Source organism: Camelus ferus, chromosome 13, assembly GCF_009834535.1.
Source record: "Camelus ferus isolate YT-003-E chromosome 13, BCGSAC_Cfer_1.0, whole genome shotgun sequence".
Classification (NCBI taxonomy): domain Eukaryota; kingdom Metazoa; phylum Chordata; class Mammalia; order Artiodactyla; family Camelidae; genus Camelus; species Camelus ferus.
The window spans coordinates 18590578-18606274 of NC_045708.1; the positions used below are offsets into that span (position 1 = coordinate 18590578).

The following is a 15697-nucleotide window of genomic DNA, read 5'->3' on the forward strand; positions in this document are numbered from 1 at the left end:
GAAGTGGGATTTGAGGAGCTATTTAATAGGAATAGTTTATGAAAGAAGTAGGTGGGAAGTTGTGCTTAGTTACTCTGTATGGGAGACTTAAGTGAATGGATTAACCTCTGCTGAAAACCTCTGAACTGACCACCATCGTGAGCCTTCCCCTGTCCTCATACCTTACATCTTTGCTTTACACTCAGCCCAGGATGCAAACAAGTGAAGCAACACTGGCAGACAGCACACTGTGCTTTGCAAACTTTCCTCCTGTGTATGTTCTGTAGTCATTACCAGGAGCCTGCTATTGGATCTGAGTTTGTGGCTGAGCTCAGGGGGAGGTGTGGTGGGGAGGGCTGTATTACAAACCTTCTAAATCAGAAAAGGAAAACAGCTGTCACCAGTAGAAAAGAAAATGATTGGAATGAAGCCAACCAGCAGTCAGTTATGAATTCCTTCTCCCTTAGGCTTTATTCCCCTCCCCCACAAAGGAAAACAAAACATAACAAGACACGTGCACACCGCCACATAACTGGCGTGGGAAGCAAAGCTACAGCAGGCTTCTTAGGTGACCCTCGGCTCATTCCTGCCATTCTCCCTGATGTTGAGTTCTCATAGTCAGTCCTCTCCTACCTGTAGGGAAAGGGGGTGCATTGGGTTAGGTTTAAAATAGTTTTGATTACGTAGGCTTCTGGATTCACTGGACCTAGGATGAGGTGTAGAAGGAATCCCAAAGCTTGGGTCTGTCTTCCAGTTTGCAAAAGGCTGTTATCCTTTTAGATGCTATGATGTGGTTGGACTCTAAAGACCGTTCAGAGGAGAAAGAGTGCTGTTATAAGTTAGGTTGTGAAGGTGCCAAGAAAGCAGAAGATGAATCGTGAGCTTTTCTGAAGGATTAGTAGGGTTTAGGTAGAGGGAGGGGCCAAGCCAGTTGACTGGCCCAGATGGCATGGAGATAGGAAAGGGTCTGGAATATACCCTACCAATGCTGCCTCCAACCTTCAAGAGTCAGCTCAGATGTTACCTGCTCTAGGAAGTGTTCCTGGTCATCTCCCCTCCATTTAGGTTGTTCCTCTCTTTGCTTCTTCATCACTCTTCTCTCTGGTGTCACAGGTGCCAGATCAGCAGGTATCAAAACATTGAACTCCTTGTGGATTGGGACTGGAAAGCCAGTTTTTCTAGCCCTTGAGAGACAGGCTTACCACATGGTGGATGAATAAACATAAGAATACATGAAGAAGGAGACCTGCCTGGCTAAAGCAGAAAGACTAATTGTGGGGATTGGGGACTGGTCTTGATCAGTGTATTCTGAAGCTGAGGAAAGGAGGCAGAACTATAGGCTGGCAACTGGGAAGGTACAAAAGAAGTCAAGGGGCCTGAAGCATCTCCTGGACAATCAAGACAGCGACTGGTGAGGGAGAGGGGCTTGTAGTTATATGTCACTGAGATGCAGGGAGCAGTGACACAGAATGTCAAATTTGCAAGGAACCCCACACTGAAGAAAAAATCAGATATGAAAACCACCGGTTTGACAAAGTAAGTCAAGTAGGGTGGTCGTTGATAATGCCAAAGGTCTCCATTTTATAAAATGTTAGGTTTTTTTGTTTGTTTGTTTTTTGAGGGGGAGTGGGGAGGTGATTAGGTTTATTTATTTATTTATTTACTTTTTAGAGGAAGTACTGGGGATTGAACCCACATCGTGCATGCTAAGCATGCACTCAACCACTTGAGCTATACCCTCCCCCTTAAGATGTTAGTTTTTATGAGTGCATTTAACATATGATTTTGATTTGATGGTGATCTGCACATCATTTTTCAATAGTACACTTGTGTAAAGCAAAGCCCATACATTCTGAATTCTGTTATCTCTGATTGATAGTGATGTGAAGTTTGCCCCATTTTGAATAAGCACTGTCTGGTAGTTACAGTGATCTGTGGATAAAGCCTGCTGGGGTAGAGGGAAACCATGAATTTAATGTTCGTTGTTGTGGACTATCCACCAAGTGAAGTTAACTTTTGTGGTTAACTGAGAACTGATTTCACAAGATGAATACATAGTAGCCTCATGGGGTATGAAGTTTGGGGTTTGTGGGCAGGAAAACCAGATGGAAGATGCACCCCAAATCTTCTGGTTGTTTGTACAGGTCAACAAGAACAAAAAATGGCGGGAACTTGCGACCAACCTCAATGTCGGCACCTCAAGCAGTGCTGCCAGCTCCTTAAAAAAGCAGTACATCCAGTGTCTCTATGCCTTTGAGTGCAAGATTGAACGGGGAGAAGACCCTCCCCCAGACATCTTTGCAGCTGCTGATTCCAAGAAGTCCCAGCCCAAGATCCAGCCTCCCTCTCCTGGTAAGGATTGGGTGAGCAGTCTCATCAAGGCTTACCCTTCAAGGGTAGCATTCAAGGGTCCAGACTCCTTACTCACCAGTGCCTGCCACCAGGGATGTGTGCCCTGCCCTGTCCTATCTCAGAACTTAACAGGTTTGCAAACTAAAGAGTGGGCAGTGGCAACTCCCTTGGGAAATAGTCTGCAGCAGCCCTTAAGTTTTAATTTTCATTGTGCACCTGGCATCTTGCCAAGTGTTTGTAAACTAGTAAGTGGGAGGGACACCAGCGGAGTAGGGAAATCTGACAAACAGCAAGTGAGGCAGGGCCATCTGGGAGCTTTGGCCCACTGATGTCAGCACCTTAGAATGCAGCTCAGACAAGAGCCCTGAATTCCCCAGGGAGCTGAGATGGTAATGAATGGGAAGGAGGGGGTGGGGAGGGGATATGAATGGAACTCTCTGCTAGGAGTGCCTCTGCCCACCCTCCTTTCTGAGAGGAGGATGGGGCCTGGACAGGCATGGGGAGGGAAGAAGGCCAGAGCTCCTAGAAGGTGGGTGTAAACACACGTGCCCTGGTGTTGACCTCTGAGGGTGTAATGAGTGCCTGAGATGACTCATCAGCTGGGGAGGCCTAAGCAGTGGGATATCTGCTGCTGGGAATGGTAACTAATGGAAATATTAATTACTGGTAGTTCTGTGCTCATCAGTTTAAAGGAACTTTCGAATGTAAGTGGTGATACTGTACTGGATGCTTGAGAATAGGAGTTCCTAGGCTCCTAAAGTGCTCTGCAGGTTTGGGGCAAGATGGAGCCTTCCCAACCAGCATTCCAGGGCCTCTGACTGGGAGCTTGTGTACCAGCTTGTGCACAGGGTTTAACAGGTTAGATATAGGTCCTTGGGGAAGTAAAGAGTAGTCAGAGAAGCTGACATAGACCCAAGGACTCACCAGCATGCTGATGGCCACCATACCATTCCTGTTCTCCAGATATGAAAGCAGCAAGGAGTGCTGGAGCCCTCAAATTGCCTTCTTTATTACCTGGCCTTGCAGATCCCCTGCTGAGGAGAACGATTTAGGTTTAAAGAACCCCAGCTCTAGCCTTAGCAATCTTTTTCAAAGAGATCCTAGGGCATTTGTGTGTTTCTGAGAGAGTTAAGTCCTTTCCTGCTCACCCTACATCTCTCTCCACAGCAGGATCAGGGTCAATGCAGGGGCCACAGACACCTCAGTCAACCAGCAGTTCCATGGCAGAAGGAGGAGACCTGAAGCCACCAACTCCAGCATCCACACCACACAGCCAGATCCCCCCCTTGCCAGGCATGAGGTAAGGCTAGGAGCAGAGGCAGGTGGTTTGGGGGATCCTGAGCAAAAATAAATGTGCTCCTGTGCAGCTCGGGGTGGTTCCTGCTCTGCCTGCCCAGCCAGTGACTCCCAGGAGCCTTGCATTATCAGAGGAATTGCTTTCTTTGGGGTCTAATTGGCTTTTTCTCACTCTTGAGCAGGAGCAATTCCGTCGGGATCCAGGATGCCTTTCCTGATGGAAGTGACCCCACATTCCAGAAGCGGAATTCCATGACTCCAAACCCTGGGTACCAGCCCAGTATGAATACCTCTGACATGATGGGGCGCATGTCCTACGAGCCAAATAAGGATCCTTATGGCACCATGAGGAAAGGTGACCAATTGCTGTTGGCCTTACATCCTTGAGGACAGGGCCAGGGAAATGGGGGGATATCTTGAGAGTGGTTCGAGGTTCTTGTCAAGCCATCCTCTGAGATAAGGCATTTCTGGACCTAACCACCCCTCTTCATCCTCCTTTCATGTCTCCCTCTCCCTGGCCTCACCTTGTCACCCCTTTACAATTATGTGTTCTTTGCTGGTTGGGGCCTCTTTAGATCTCTGTTTCAAACCTGTCAGGAAAACAGTTGGAACAAACTTGAGCTCTGAAGAGGGCCTGGGTCTTTGGGGCAAGCAAGGTATAGGTTGCTAGGCCTGCTGACTGACTAGGCCTGCTCACTGCTTTCCCTTTTGCTCTCAGCTCCAGGGAGTGATCCCTTCATGTCCTCAGGGCAGGGCCCCAACGGCGGGATGGGGGACCCCTATAGTCGAGCTGCCGGCCCTGGGCTGGGAAATGTGGCGATGGGACCGCGACAGCACTATCCCTATGGAGGTCCTTATGACAGAGTGAGGTAAGCATGGCCCCAGCTCCTGTCCCACCCTAGCACCCCACAGCTGTCAGGGACTACTCAACCTGCTTCTCCAATTTTGTTTAGGACGGAGCCTGGAATAGGACCCGAGGGAAACATGGGCACTGGAGCCCCACAGCCGAATCTCATGCCTTCCAACCCAGACTCGGGGATGTATTCTCCTAGCCGTTACCCCCAACAGCAGCAGCAGCAGCAGCAGCAACGGTGAGTAAAGCCTGGTCTCAGTGCTGCTGTGTCTCAAGCTTTTCCGCTTACCACCCTAATCCTGTTTCCTTCCTTCCTGCAGACATGATTCCTATGGCAATCAGTTTTCCGCTCAAGGCACCCCTTCCGGCAGCCCCTTCCCCAGCCAGCAGACCACAATGTATCAGCAGCAGCAGCAGGTGAGGAGGGCGGTGGGTGGGCTGACACAGTTTCCTTCTGAGAGCCAATTAGTTAGAAGACTAAGTTGAGAAGTCTAAGAAGCCCGCTTTAGATATTTTGGTGGTGTTCTCCCACTCTAATAGCCAGTTTTGTCTAAGAGTCAAGTCCTCACTCTTCCCTATTTCAAGTCTAGTCCAGTCTCTAGTTCTCCAAAAGGGTTAGAAGCAGGCCTTGTTTTGACTTTTGAACTTCTCCACATTTTTCTGCTTAGAGCATGGGAGAGCGAGAGGGGAATAAAGAATGATTCTTGCTTTCAGAAACAACTTGAAAAGATAATTTGTAAAGGTGACTCCTTTGTTCCCTTGGAGTCTCTGTCCTCTCTTCTAGAGGGTCAGAAGTAAGCCCAGCAAGTGCCTAGTGTAGCCCTCTTGGCAGCTGTGGATCTTGTGTCCCTGAGTGCGGAGTATTAACTTCCCCTGTGCTTGTCCCTGTCTTAGAATTACAAGCGGCCAATGGATGGCACATACGGCCCTCCTGCCAAGCGGCACGAAGGGGAGATGTACAGCGTGCCATACAGCACGGGGCAGGGGCAGCCCCAGCAGCAGCAGTTGCCCCCAGCCCAGCCCCAGCCTGCCAGCCAGCAACAAGCTGCTCAGCCTTCCCCTCAGCAAGATGTGTACAACCAGTATGGCAACGCCTATCCTGCCACTGCCGCCGCTGCTACTGAGCGCCGACCAGCAGGCGGCCCCCAGAACCAGTTTCCATTCCAGTTTGGCCGAGACCGTGTCTCAGCACCCCCCGGCTCCAATGCCCAGCAGAACATGCCACCGCAAATGATGGGCGGCCCCATACAGGCATCGGCTGAGGTTGCTCAGCAGGGCACCATGTGGCAGGGGCGTAATGACATGACCTACAATTATGCCAACAGGCAGAGCACAGGCTCTGCCCCCCAAGGCCCTGCCTATCATGGAGTGAACCGAACAGATGAAATGCTGCACACGGATCAGAGGGCCAACCATGAAGGCCCATGGCCTTCCCATGGCACACGCCAGCCCCCATATGGTCCTTCTGCCCCCGTGCCTCCCATGACAAGGCCCCCTCCATCCAACTACCAGCCCCCACCAAGCATGCAGAATCACATTCCTCAGGTATCCAGCCCTGCTCCCCTGCCCCGGCCAATGGAGAACCGCACCTCTCCTAGCAAGTCTCCATTCCTGCACTCTGGGATGAAGATGCAGAAGGCAGGTCCCCCAGTACCTGCCTCACACATAGCACCTACCCCTGTGCAGCCCCCTATGATTCGGCGGGACATCACCTTCCCACCTGGCTCTGTTGAAGCCACACAGCCTGTGTTGAAGCAGAGGAGGCGGCTCACAATGAAAGACATCGGTAAGGAGGCCTCCCTGACTAGGTTGCTTAATCTGCCCCTTTGCATCTTGTTCATTGTTCTGTCTCCATCCTGGTGTTCTGGATGAGTTAAAATCTGGTCCAGTGTTGACTAAAATAGAGCAAAAAACTTTGGGTAAGGAAGAAATCAGCTGATGTCGGGCTTTACTAAAGGAATCGCCATGCCATGATGTCCAAACAGAGCCTAGAAGCCATGAGGGGCAGATGTGTGTCATCTCCCAGATGGGAACCACCTCCCACCATGTGTTCTTCTTAGAGTAGCCTGACTGATGAGCCAGCTCTGGGGTGGGGAGCTCCAGCCAACCTGGGTTTGGTGGATGGACGACATGGAGGTTTATTTCAGGAACCCCAGAGGCATGGCGGGTAATGATGTCCCTCAAGTCTGGGCTGCTGGCAGAGAGTACGTGGGCATTAGACACCATTAACATCCTGCTGTATGATGACAACAGCATCATGACCTTCAACCTCAGTCAGGTGAGTACAGGTGCCGGGGGAGGATTGAGAGGGCCTGGGATCTTCTTGAAGTCGATGGTGCTAAGTGACACAGGGAATTAAGCCATCCCTAGCCAGCTTGGTCTCTCCATCACTTGCTCTGTGATACCTTCTATGCCAGTACTTTGCCTCTGGACATGGGCCCAGAATACTGAGAGCAATAATAATTTGTGTAATTAAGTTAATCAGGATTAACTTGAAAGAGAATTTAGGAGAAACTTTTTGGTATTGGTAAGAAATGCAGATTCTGTTGATGATAGTGAAGACACTGTATTTTCTAGACTACCAAGAAGAACCTGTGGTCTATATTAGTGACCAGAGCAGGTTCTTTATTTTCCCTTTCTTTCTTCATCCACTCTGAACAGAAGAGGTCTTTGTTGATCCCACTTTCCTAAGTTGTAGAGTGGGAGGTGTACAGAGGTGCACTTTGGCCTGAGGGTGGAGGGTGTTAATGATGACCTTGCAGAGATGATTTTCCAGACCCTCTCTCCGCAGGACAAGCACCTTGAATTCTCTCAGCTGGGAAGAGTTTCTTCTGCACCATCCTGCTGTTTCTTTTATCATCCTCAGTACCTACCAACCTGTCTATCAAGGAGTTGAAACTAGGGGGCATTGTTATTAATAGTTACCATTTACTGTGCCCTCACTTTGTACTAGGTCTGTCATAATTTCTTTTGTGTCATCATCACAACAGCCTTCTGAGACAGATGTGGCCACTTAGAGATGAGTAAATAGGCTCAGAGTCTTAACTTTGCCCAGGTTCACACAGCTGTTAGCAGAGTCTTTCTGATTCAGAAGTCTGCCTCCTATGAGAAAGAAAAGGGACAAATATTGACTGAGCAATTTCTGTAAGCCAGGCTCTTGACATACTCCATTTAGATCTCAAAACAACCCTGTAAAGTTTAGGAATTTCCATCATTTTCAATGGAAAGATGGAAAAACTCCAGCTTAGAGAGTTTAAGTTAAACAGATAGTTCCTGGAAAAGTCATAATTCAAACCTAGATCTTTTTAACTCTGTAAAGCCTAATTTTTTCCTTTCTGCTGTACTGTGCAGCTAGAGATTAATCAGACTGGAGGTTAATGTTTTCTTCTAGGGGTAAATGGCCTATCTAGGATCTAAGCTAGAATGTGGGTCTGTCTAGCACCAGCTTGGAACAATGTTTGGAGAACCTAAGCCTCATCCTATTCATTACATTGCATGATGCACAGAGAGAGGTACAGCCTCTTGGAATGTTGGGGAGCTTGGGGAAGAGAGCAGATGAACATCTGTGCACCGTTAATTCCCTCTCTCAGCTCATGTTGGAAGGTGTCATCCCACCATGCCTAGGCTTGGGCTCCACTTGGCAGTGGGATGTAGAGAGTGTCTTAAAAGGGACAGTGACAGTGACCAAAGGGTAGGAAACTGGGCCTGGTGAAGAAAAGCAGAAATTTGTTGAGAAAAAGGCTGAGAGATGAGTGGCACTGGTAGGTGAGATGCAGAGTTGTTGGTCAGTGTTTCCATCCTGCAGGTTTGTGTGAAGATAGGTTGGGCAGAAGGAAGAACTTTGTGCTAGGCAGAGGAGAGTTTAAACAACTTGCCTCGTGGAGAGCCTTTGGGAAAGGAGAACTCTGACTCTCTGTGATACAGATGTCTGACTTAGAAGGAAAGTGGGGGAGATTAGATAGATGACCTTGGTAGGTCTCTCAAGTCAAGGATTCTCTTAGCTCACTTTTCTCCCTTAATTTATTTCCTGTTCTTTCTCTTTTAGCTCCCAGGGTTGCTAGAGCTCCTTGTGGAATACTTCCGACGTTGCCTGATTGAGATCTTTGGCATTTTAAAGGAGTACGAGGTGGGTGACCCAGGACAGAGAACACTACTGGACCCTGGGAGATACAGCAAAGTGTCTAGTCCAGCCCCTGTGGAGGAGGAGGAGGAGGAGGAAGACCTTCTAGGTCCTAAACTAGAGGAGGAAGAGGAGGAGGAAGTAATTGAAAATGATGAAGAGATGGCCTTTTCGGGCAAGGACAAGGCAGCCCCAGAGAATAGTGAGGAGAAATTGATTAGTAAGTTTGACAAGCTTCCAGTAAAGATCGTACAGAAAAATGACCCATTTGTGGTGGACTGCTCAGATAAGCTTGGGCGTGTACAGGAGTTTGACAGTGGCCTGCTGCACTGGCGGATTGGTGGGGGGGACACCACTGAGCATATCCAGACCCACTTTGAGAGCAAGACAGAGTTGCTGCCTACCCGGCCTCATGTGCCCTGCCCACCAGTCACCCGGAAGTATGCAGCGGTAGAAGGTACACCAGGGACAGCAGAGCAGGAGGGCCCCCCACCTGATGGCCCTCCAGAAAAACGGATCACAGCCACTATGGATGACATGTTGTCAACCCGGTCTAGCACGTTGACCGAGGAGGGAGCTAAGAGTGTAGAGGCCACCAAGGAAAGCAACAAGTTTCCATTTGGCATCAGCCCAGCACAGAGCCACCGGAACATCAAGATCCTAGAGGATGAACCCCACAGTAAAGATGAGACCCCACTGTGTACCCTTCTGGACTGGCAGGATTCCCTTGCCAAGCGCTGCGTCTGTGTCTCCAATACCATCCGAAGCCTGTCATTTGTACCAGGCAACGACTTTGAGATGTCCAAACACCCGGGGCTGCTGCTGATCCTCGGCAAGCTGATCCTTCTGCACCACAAGCACCCAGAACGGAAGCAGGCACCACTAACTTATGAGAAGGAGGAGGAGCAGGACCAAGGGGTGAGCTGCAACAAAGTGGAGTGGTGGTGGGACTGCTTGGAGATGCTTCGGGAAAACACCTTGGTCACGCTCGCCAACATCTCGGGGCAGTTGGACCTCTCCCCATACCCTGAGAGCATTTGCCTGCCTGTCCTGGACGGACTTCTACACTGGGCAGTCTGCCCTTCAGCTGAAGCCCAGGACCCCTTCTCCACTCTGGGCCCCAACGCCGTCCTCTCCCCCCAGAGACTGGTCTTGGAAACCCTCAGCAAACTCAGCATCCAGGACAACAATGTGGACCTGATTCTGGCCACACCCCCCTTCAGCCGCCTGGAGAAGTTGTATAGCACCATGGTGCGCTTCCTCAGTGACCGAAAGAACCCGGTATGCCGGGAGATGGCCGTAGTACTGCTGGCCAACCTGGCACAGGGTGACAGCCTGGCAGCCCGAGCCATTGCAGTGCAGAAGGGCAGCATCGGCAACCTCCTGGGCTTCCTGGAGGACAGTCTTGCTGCCACACAGTTCCAGCAGAGCCAAGCCAGCCTGCTCCACATGCAGAACCCGCCCTTTGAGCCAACTAGTGTGGACATGATGCGACGGGCTGCCCGTGCACTGCTGGCCCTGGCCAAGGTGGACGAGAACCACTCAGAGTTCACGCTGTACGAGTCACGGCTGTTGGACATCTCGGTATCACCGTTGATGAACTCATTGGTTTCACAAGTCATTTGTGATGTACTGTTTTTGATTGGCCAGTCATGACAGCCGTGGGACACCTCCCTCCCTGTGTGTGTGTGCGTGTGTGGAGAACTTAGAAACTGACTGTTGCCCTTTATTTATGCAAAACCACCTCAGAATCCAGTTTACCCTGTGCTGTCCAGCTTCTCCCTTGGGAAAAAAGTTTCTCCTGTTTCTCTTTCCTCCTCTTCCTCCCCCCTCCCTCCCTCTTACCTTTCTATTCCCTGTCCTCACTTTATCCCCCTCAGGACCCCACCCTATTTGAAAAGACAAAGCTCTGCCTACATAGAAGATTTTTTTATTTTAACCAAAGTTACTGTCGTTTACAGTGAGTTTGGGGAAAAAAAAATAAAATAAAAATGGCTTTCCCGGTCCTTGCATCAACGGGATGCCACATTTCATAACTGTTTTTAATGGTAAAAAAAAAAAAAAAAGGAAAAAAATACAAAAAAAAAAACCTGAAGGACAAAAATGGTGACTGCTGAACTGTGTGTGGTTTATTGTTGTACATTCACAATCTTGCAGGAGCCGAGAAGTTCGCAGTTGTGGACAGACCCTGTTCACTGGAGAGGCCTGTGCAGTAGAGTGTAGACCCTTTCATGTACTGTACTGTACACCTGATACTGTAAACATACTGTAATAATAATGTCTCACATGGAAACAAGAGAAAATGCTGGGTCAGCAGCAAGCTGTAGTTTTTAAAAATGTTTTTAGTTAAACGTTGAGGAGAAAAAAAAAAAAGGCTTTTCCCCCAAAGTATCATGTGTGAACCTACAACACCCTGACCTCTTTCTCTCCTCCTTGATTGTATGAATAACCCTGAGATCACCTCTTAGAACTGGTTTTAACCTTTAGCTGCAGCGACTGCGCTGCCACGTGTGTATATATATGACGTTGTACATTGCACATACCCTTGGATCCCCACAGTTCGGTCCCTCTCCCAGCTACCCCTTTATAGTATGACGAGTTAACAAGTTGGTGACCTGCACAAAGCGAGACACAGCTATTTAATCTCTTGCCAGACATCGCCCCTCTTGGCGTGATGCTGTACAGGTCTCTGTAAAAAGTCCTTGCTGTCTCAGCAGCCAATCAACTTATAGTTTATTTTTTTCTGGGTTTTTGTTTTGTTTTGTTTTCTTTCTAATCGAGGTGTGAAAAAGTTCTAGGTTCAGTTGAAGTTCCTGATGAAGAAACACAATTGAGATTTTTTCAGTGATAAAATCTGCATATTTGTATTTCAAACAATGTAGCTAAAACTTGATGTAAATTCCTCCTTTTTTCCTTTTTTGGCTTAATGAATATCATTTATTCAGTATGAAATCTTTATACTATATGTTCCACGTGTTAAGAATAAATGTACATTAAATCTTGGTAAGACGTTTGTAAGGCTCTTTATTGTTTTCAAACTATTTAAAAGCTTGACCTTTTGGGGATGTTGGGGAACTGGTCCTGTTCTTGCAAATCTCCCTTGACATGCTCTCTCCCTAAATGGTAGCTTCCTGGATCCTGTCATTTCTGCAGTGTATTCCACTTGACTTTCCACAGTATAAGTCTAAATTTAAGAAAACCTCTGAGATGATTTCACCTGCAAGAGGAAGTTCTAGGCATAAAAAGCTTGTTAGGCTCTTGAAATAAAGTGGGTTTAAATAGCCAAAGAAATTGGTGATACTCTAGAAATTGTTGGCAAAGGGAGGGTCTTTTTCTTAGAAATTTTTAAGAGTAAGACAACCATTTATCTGGAGGCAGCCTCCAACTAAACTGTCTATTTCTCCAGACTGGCTCTCTCCCCTGATTCCAGATTAGAGCATCAGCTGCTTCCTTGACATCTTTGCTTGGAAGTTTAGTTTGAACATTCCCAGGCTAAAATGCCCTGTCCTCCTCTAGAAACCCCCTTCTCTGTAGATTTCTCAGTATGGGGCAACTTACTTGTTGCTTTGGCTTGGCCAAAAACATCCTGGACTCCTTTCATTTCTGCATCTAGAAGTGTTATCACTCTTCAAAACATAATCTTCAGTTCAACTACTGCCACTGTAGTTCAAGATGCTTACTTTATCCTATCTTTCTTGAACTCTTGAAATACTCTCCAAATTGGCCTCCCTGCTGCTGCTTTGCCTGGTTGAACCTGTTCTCAACATAGCAACAAGAATGCTCCCTTTAAAACCTAAAATCAAAATCCTTCAGTGCTTTTCACTCGAAGTAAATGTCCAGATCCTTCTAATGAACTGTGAGGCCCTCAGTTATCTTGCTGTTCTCCCCTTTTCTCTCTTCCCCATTGCTCATTCCACCATACAGGACCGTTTCCACCTTGGGACCTTTGCACTTACTGTCCCTTCTGTTCAGAATACTCTTTCACCAGATAATTGCATGGCTCAAGTCCTCATCTCTTTCAGGTTTTTGTTCAAATATCATCTCTGTAAATCTTTCCCTGGCTATCTTATTTAAAATAGCAATCTGCCTTAGATCCCTTATTTCCCCTGCCTTATTTTCCTTTATAGCACTTGTTACCATCTGACTTACTGTATATTGTACTTACCTATTGTCTTCCACTGTAATTAATGTAAGTTCTCTGAGGTCGGGTGTTTATTTTGTTCATCGCTATATCCCTGGCCTACAGCACAGCCAGGCACATAGTAGCCACTGACTAAGCAGTCGTTGGATGAAATGGTAGTTGTTAGCCAGATGCAGTTACTTTTATAAGGCTAATGTTGCAAAATAACTTCTGTTCATCTCCTTCCTTAGTAAACAATGGGAAAACCAGAAGCAGTAACAGAAAATACTATTATTGTGGACACTTAAAAGTGAAACTTGAAATAGCAGCTTTCTATTGAGTACCTACTTGTGTACCTGACACGGTACATCAAACAATCCCACAATAGTCCTGTGCCTGTGAGGTCAGTATTCTGGCTCCCATTTTATAGTTGAGGGAAGCATCTTGTTTGAGGTCACACACAAAGCAAGGCCCCCCTGGCTCCAAAGTCCATGCTCTTCCTAATGCCACACTGCACTTCCTTCCAGGATTGGAGGACAATCAGGAATAATGATCTAGCTGTGGAGCACAGCAGACAAGATTTGTTTCTGTCGTATTTAGCATGAGGTAAAATTGTCCCAAGAACTTCAAGTATTCATCAAACTAATTGTGCTTGTTAATATTTGGGTGAAGGACAGGAATTAATAATTTGTATTTCTCCATTGAGAGAGGGAGAAATAGATACAACTGTCTAACCTTTGTCAACTAAGATGCATAGCTAGGACTCTTGTGGAAAAAACTACATGGCAAGCTCTTCATATCTATATTTTGGTAATTTTACTAATGGCTATTTTTGCTCTGGGCCTCTTAAGTCTAGAAAGTGCATTTCTGGGCTGTGTGTGGAGCATTACCTAGGAGTTTGGTTTCCTGGGTTCCTTTCATCTGCTCTCCTGCAATGCAGGGGGAGCTTAGCCTGGTCTCCAGTTTATGACTGGAGTTACCACAGGCAGAAAGAACTGCTAGCCACTGAGCTGTGAGTAATTTGCTTTTGAGAAGTAAATAGAACATAGCCAGTAGAGAACCCAGGGGTGTGGCCAGTAGTTCTTTTCCCAGGCTCCTCCCTCCCCACCCCTCAAATGACCTTAACCTTCTTTCATAGCTGGAGAGCCGCCAAGTCCAGCCTAAACAATACTCTCAACCTCATTGGTTCTTTTGCCTTCCAGCCACTACCACCCCCAAGTGGCTAAGACCCTCCCCACTAGGCCTCTCAGTGGGGTCAAGGTTTTCTAACTACTGAAAGGCAAACACCAGAGAAAAGGTGAGAAATATCTAGTATCAATGGCTTTTAAAGGATCAACATTTGGCTCCTGCAACTGCGAGGCTAGGTGGGGTCTTTGTCCTAGAATGGATGGGCATCCTCAAGATATACGTATGGTGGAGGCCAAAAAGGATGCTTCTGGTAAATGTCCAAGATCTGACTGGTGCCACCCCTAGTTTCAAGATGGATGTAAATGTCATTCAGCATCCTCAGAAACTGCCAACAAATACCCTTTTATCTTCAGGAAAGGAAGTGCAAAGTTTTGGTAAGGCAGAGCTGCCTGGCCTTAGCATCACAGGGATTAGCCCTGCCTGCTAAAAGCTGGCAGTGTGACAGAACCAGAGGTTAGTGTGGTCACTTTTGTCCCATAATAGCATGGCCTCAAAGCCAAGATCAGGATCAGCTACACCATCATTCCCATAGGATTAGGGCCATGAAAAGTTTAGCATCTGGAAACTGAGTTACTCAGAGGAAATATCCTGGGCCGCTCCTCTGCCAGTAAAGGGCCAAGATCATCTCCAGAGAGGTGAGTTGTCAGATTGCTCCAGGGGAGTGAGAGCTCCATGAGAACTACCAAACTTCCTTCACATCTTCAGTGGGAAATTGCTCGCTTCCCTTTTTGTTCAGGGAGTTATAACAGCCCATCTTTATTAAGCACTTTGTGCTGAGCACTATAGAATCCATAAGGTAGATATCATCTCCATGAGGACAAGGACTGTCTATCTTGCTCAGTGTTGCATCCTCATCTCTGTCACATAGTAGGCACTCCTATTTTGTTGAATAAATCAAAAATATTAGATCAGAATTTAGTAGAGGAAAGAGTAGGTAGGAGCTCTTAAGACTTGGTGTGCCCTATGTAGAATTCTTGGCATAGCCCATAAAGACTCTTAGTTGTGTGGGAAAAAAGGAAGAGAAAGAGGTAAACCTGAGGAAGATTAATAGTGTGGACTGGTAGGGGAAAAAAACATCCAGCGAGGCTGGGGACCTGAATTCAAGTCCCACCTCTGCCTCTAGCTGTGTAACAACAGGCCAGTCACCTCCCCTTTCTGAACCTTAGTTCCCTCATCTATAAAATACAGGTATCAGGTTAAACAAATGAATTTATTCACTAGATCCTACTGAGTACACACAATGTGCAAGGCACTATTCTAAGTGTTGGTAATACTTTGGTGAACAAGGCCCCCACTCTCACAGAGCTTACGTTCCATAAGAGAAAAACAGACAATGAAATGAGTAAAATTCATGGACAGGATAACCAGGTGATACTAAGTGCTATGAAGAAAACATAATAGGACGATGGGATAGTACAGGATGGTGGTTGTGACTGGGTAGACAGAGAAAGCTTCTCTGAGGAGGTGGCATTTCAGCTGAGACCTGAATGTAGTGGATAGGCAACAAAGCATTTCAAGTAGGGGAAACAGAGGAGAGCCAGGCAAGTTCAAGAAACAGAAATGCTTTAACTCTCTTACATTCCAGGATTCTAGAAACAGTGATGCAGTGCTTCATTGTTTAGTCAGGGATTTGTATTATGAAGTTGTTTCTTGGTGGTGTGAGATATTTGCTCCCCAACAGAAGCGGCTGGGTGGTACAGAATCTTTCAGAAGCCCTGGGATACCTCTCTGTCTCCCTGGCTCTCCCACTGTGCTGGCCGCTCAGCTGGCTCCCTGTGTAGATGCAGGC

General features: G+C 47.3%; 1 protein-coding gene across 2 annotated transcripts in view; it reads left to right on the forward strand.

The window, feature by feature from the left end:
• ARID1A (AT-rich interaction domain 1A) overlaps positions 1–11607 on the forward strand; it is a 66481-nt gene extending 54874 nt beyond the window's left edge. The window contains exons 12-20 of one of the 2 annotated variants that reach the window (XM_032495582.1): positions 2124–2331; positions 3499–3631; positions 3810–3982; positions 4346–4496; positions 4581–4718; positions 4801–4897; positions 5375–6266; positions 6628–6758; positions 8526–11607. In XM_032495582.1, coding sequence (XP_032351473.1) covers positions 2124–2331; positions 3499–3631; positions 3810–3982; positions 4346–4496; positions 4581–4718; positions 4801–4897; positions 5375–6266; positions 6628–6758; positions 8526–10256 — 3654 coding nt within the window. In that variant the 3' untranslated portion in view covers positions 10257–11607. Of the gene's footprint in view, positions 1–2123; positions 2332–3498; positions 3632–3806; positions 3983–4345; positions 4497–4580; positions 4719–4800; positions 4898–5374; positions 6267–6627; positions 6759–8525 lie in introns of both variants that reach the window. The other variant, XM_032495581.1, reaches the window with a different exon arrangement.
• The last annotated feature ends 4090 nt before the right edge of the window (positions 11608–15697 follow it).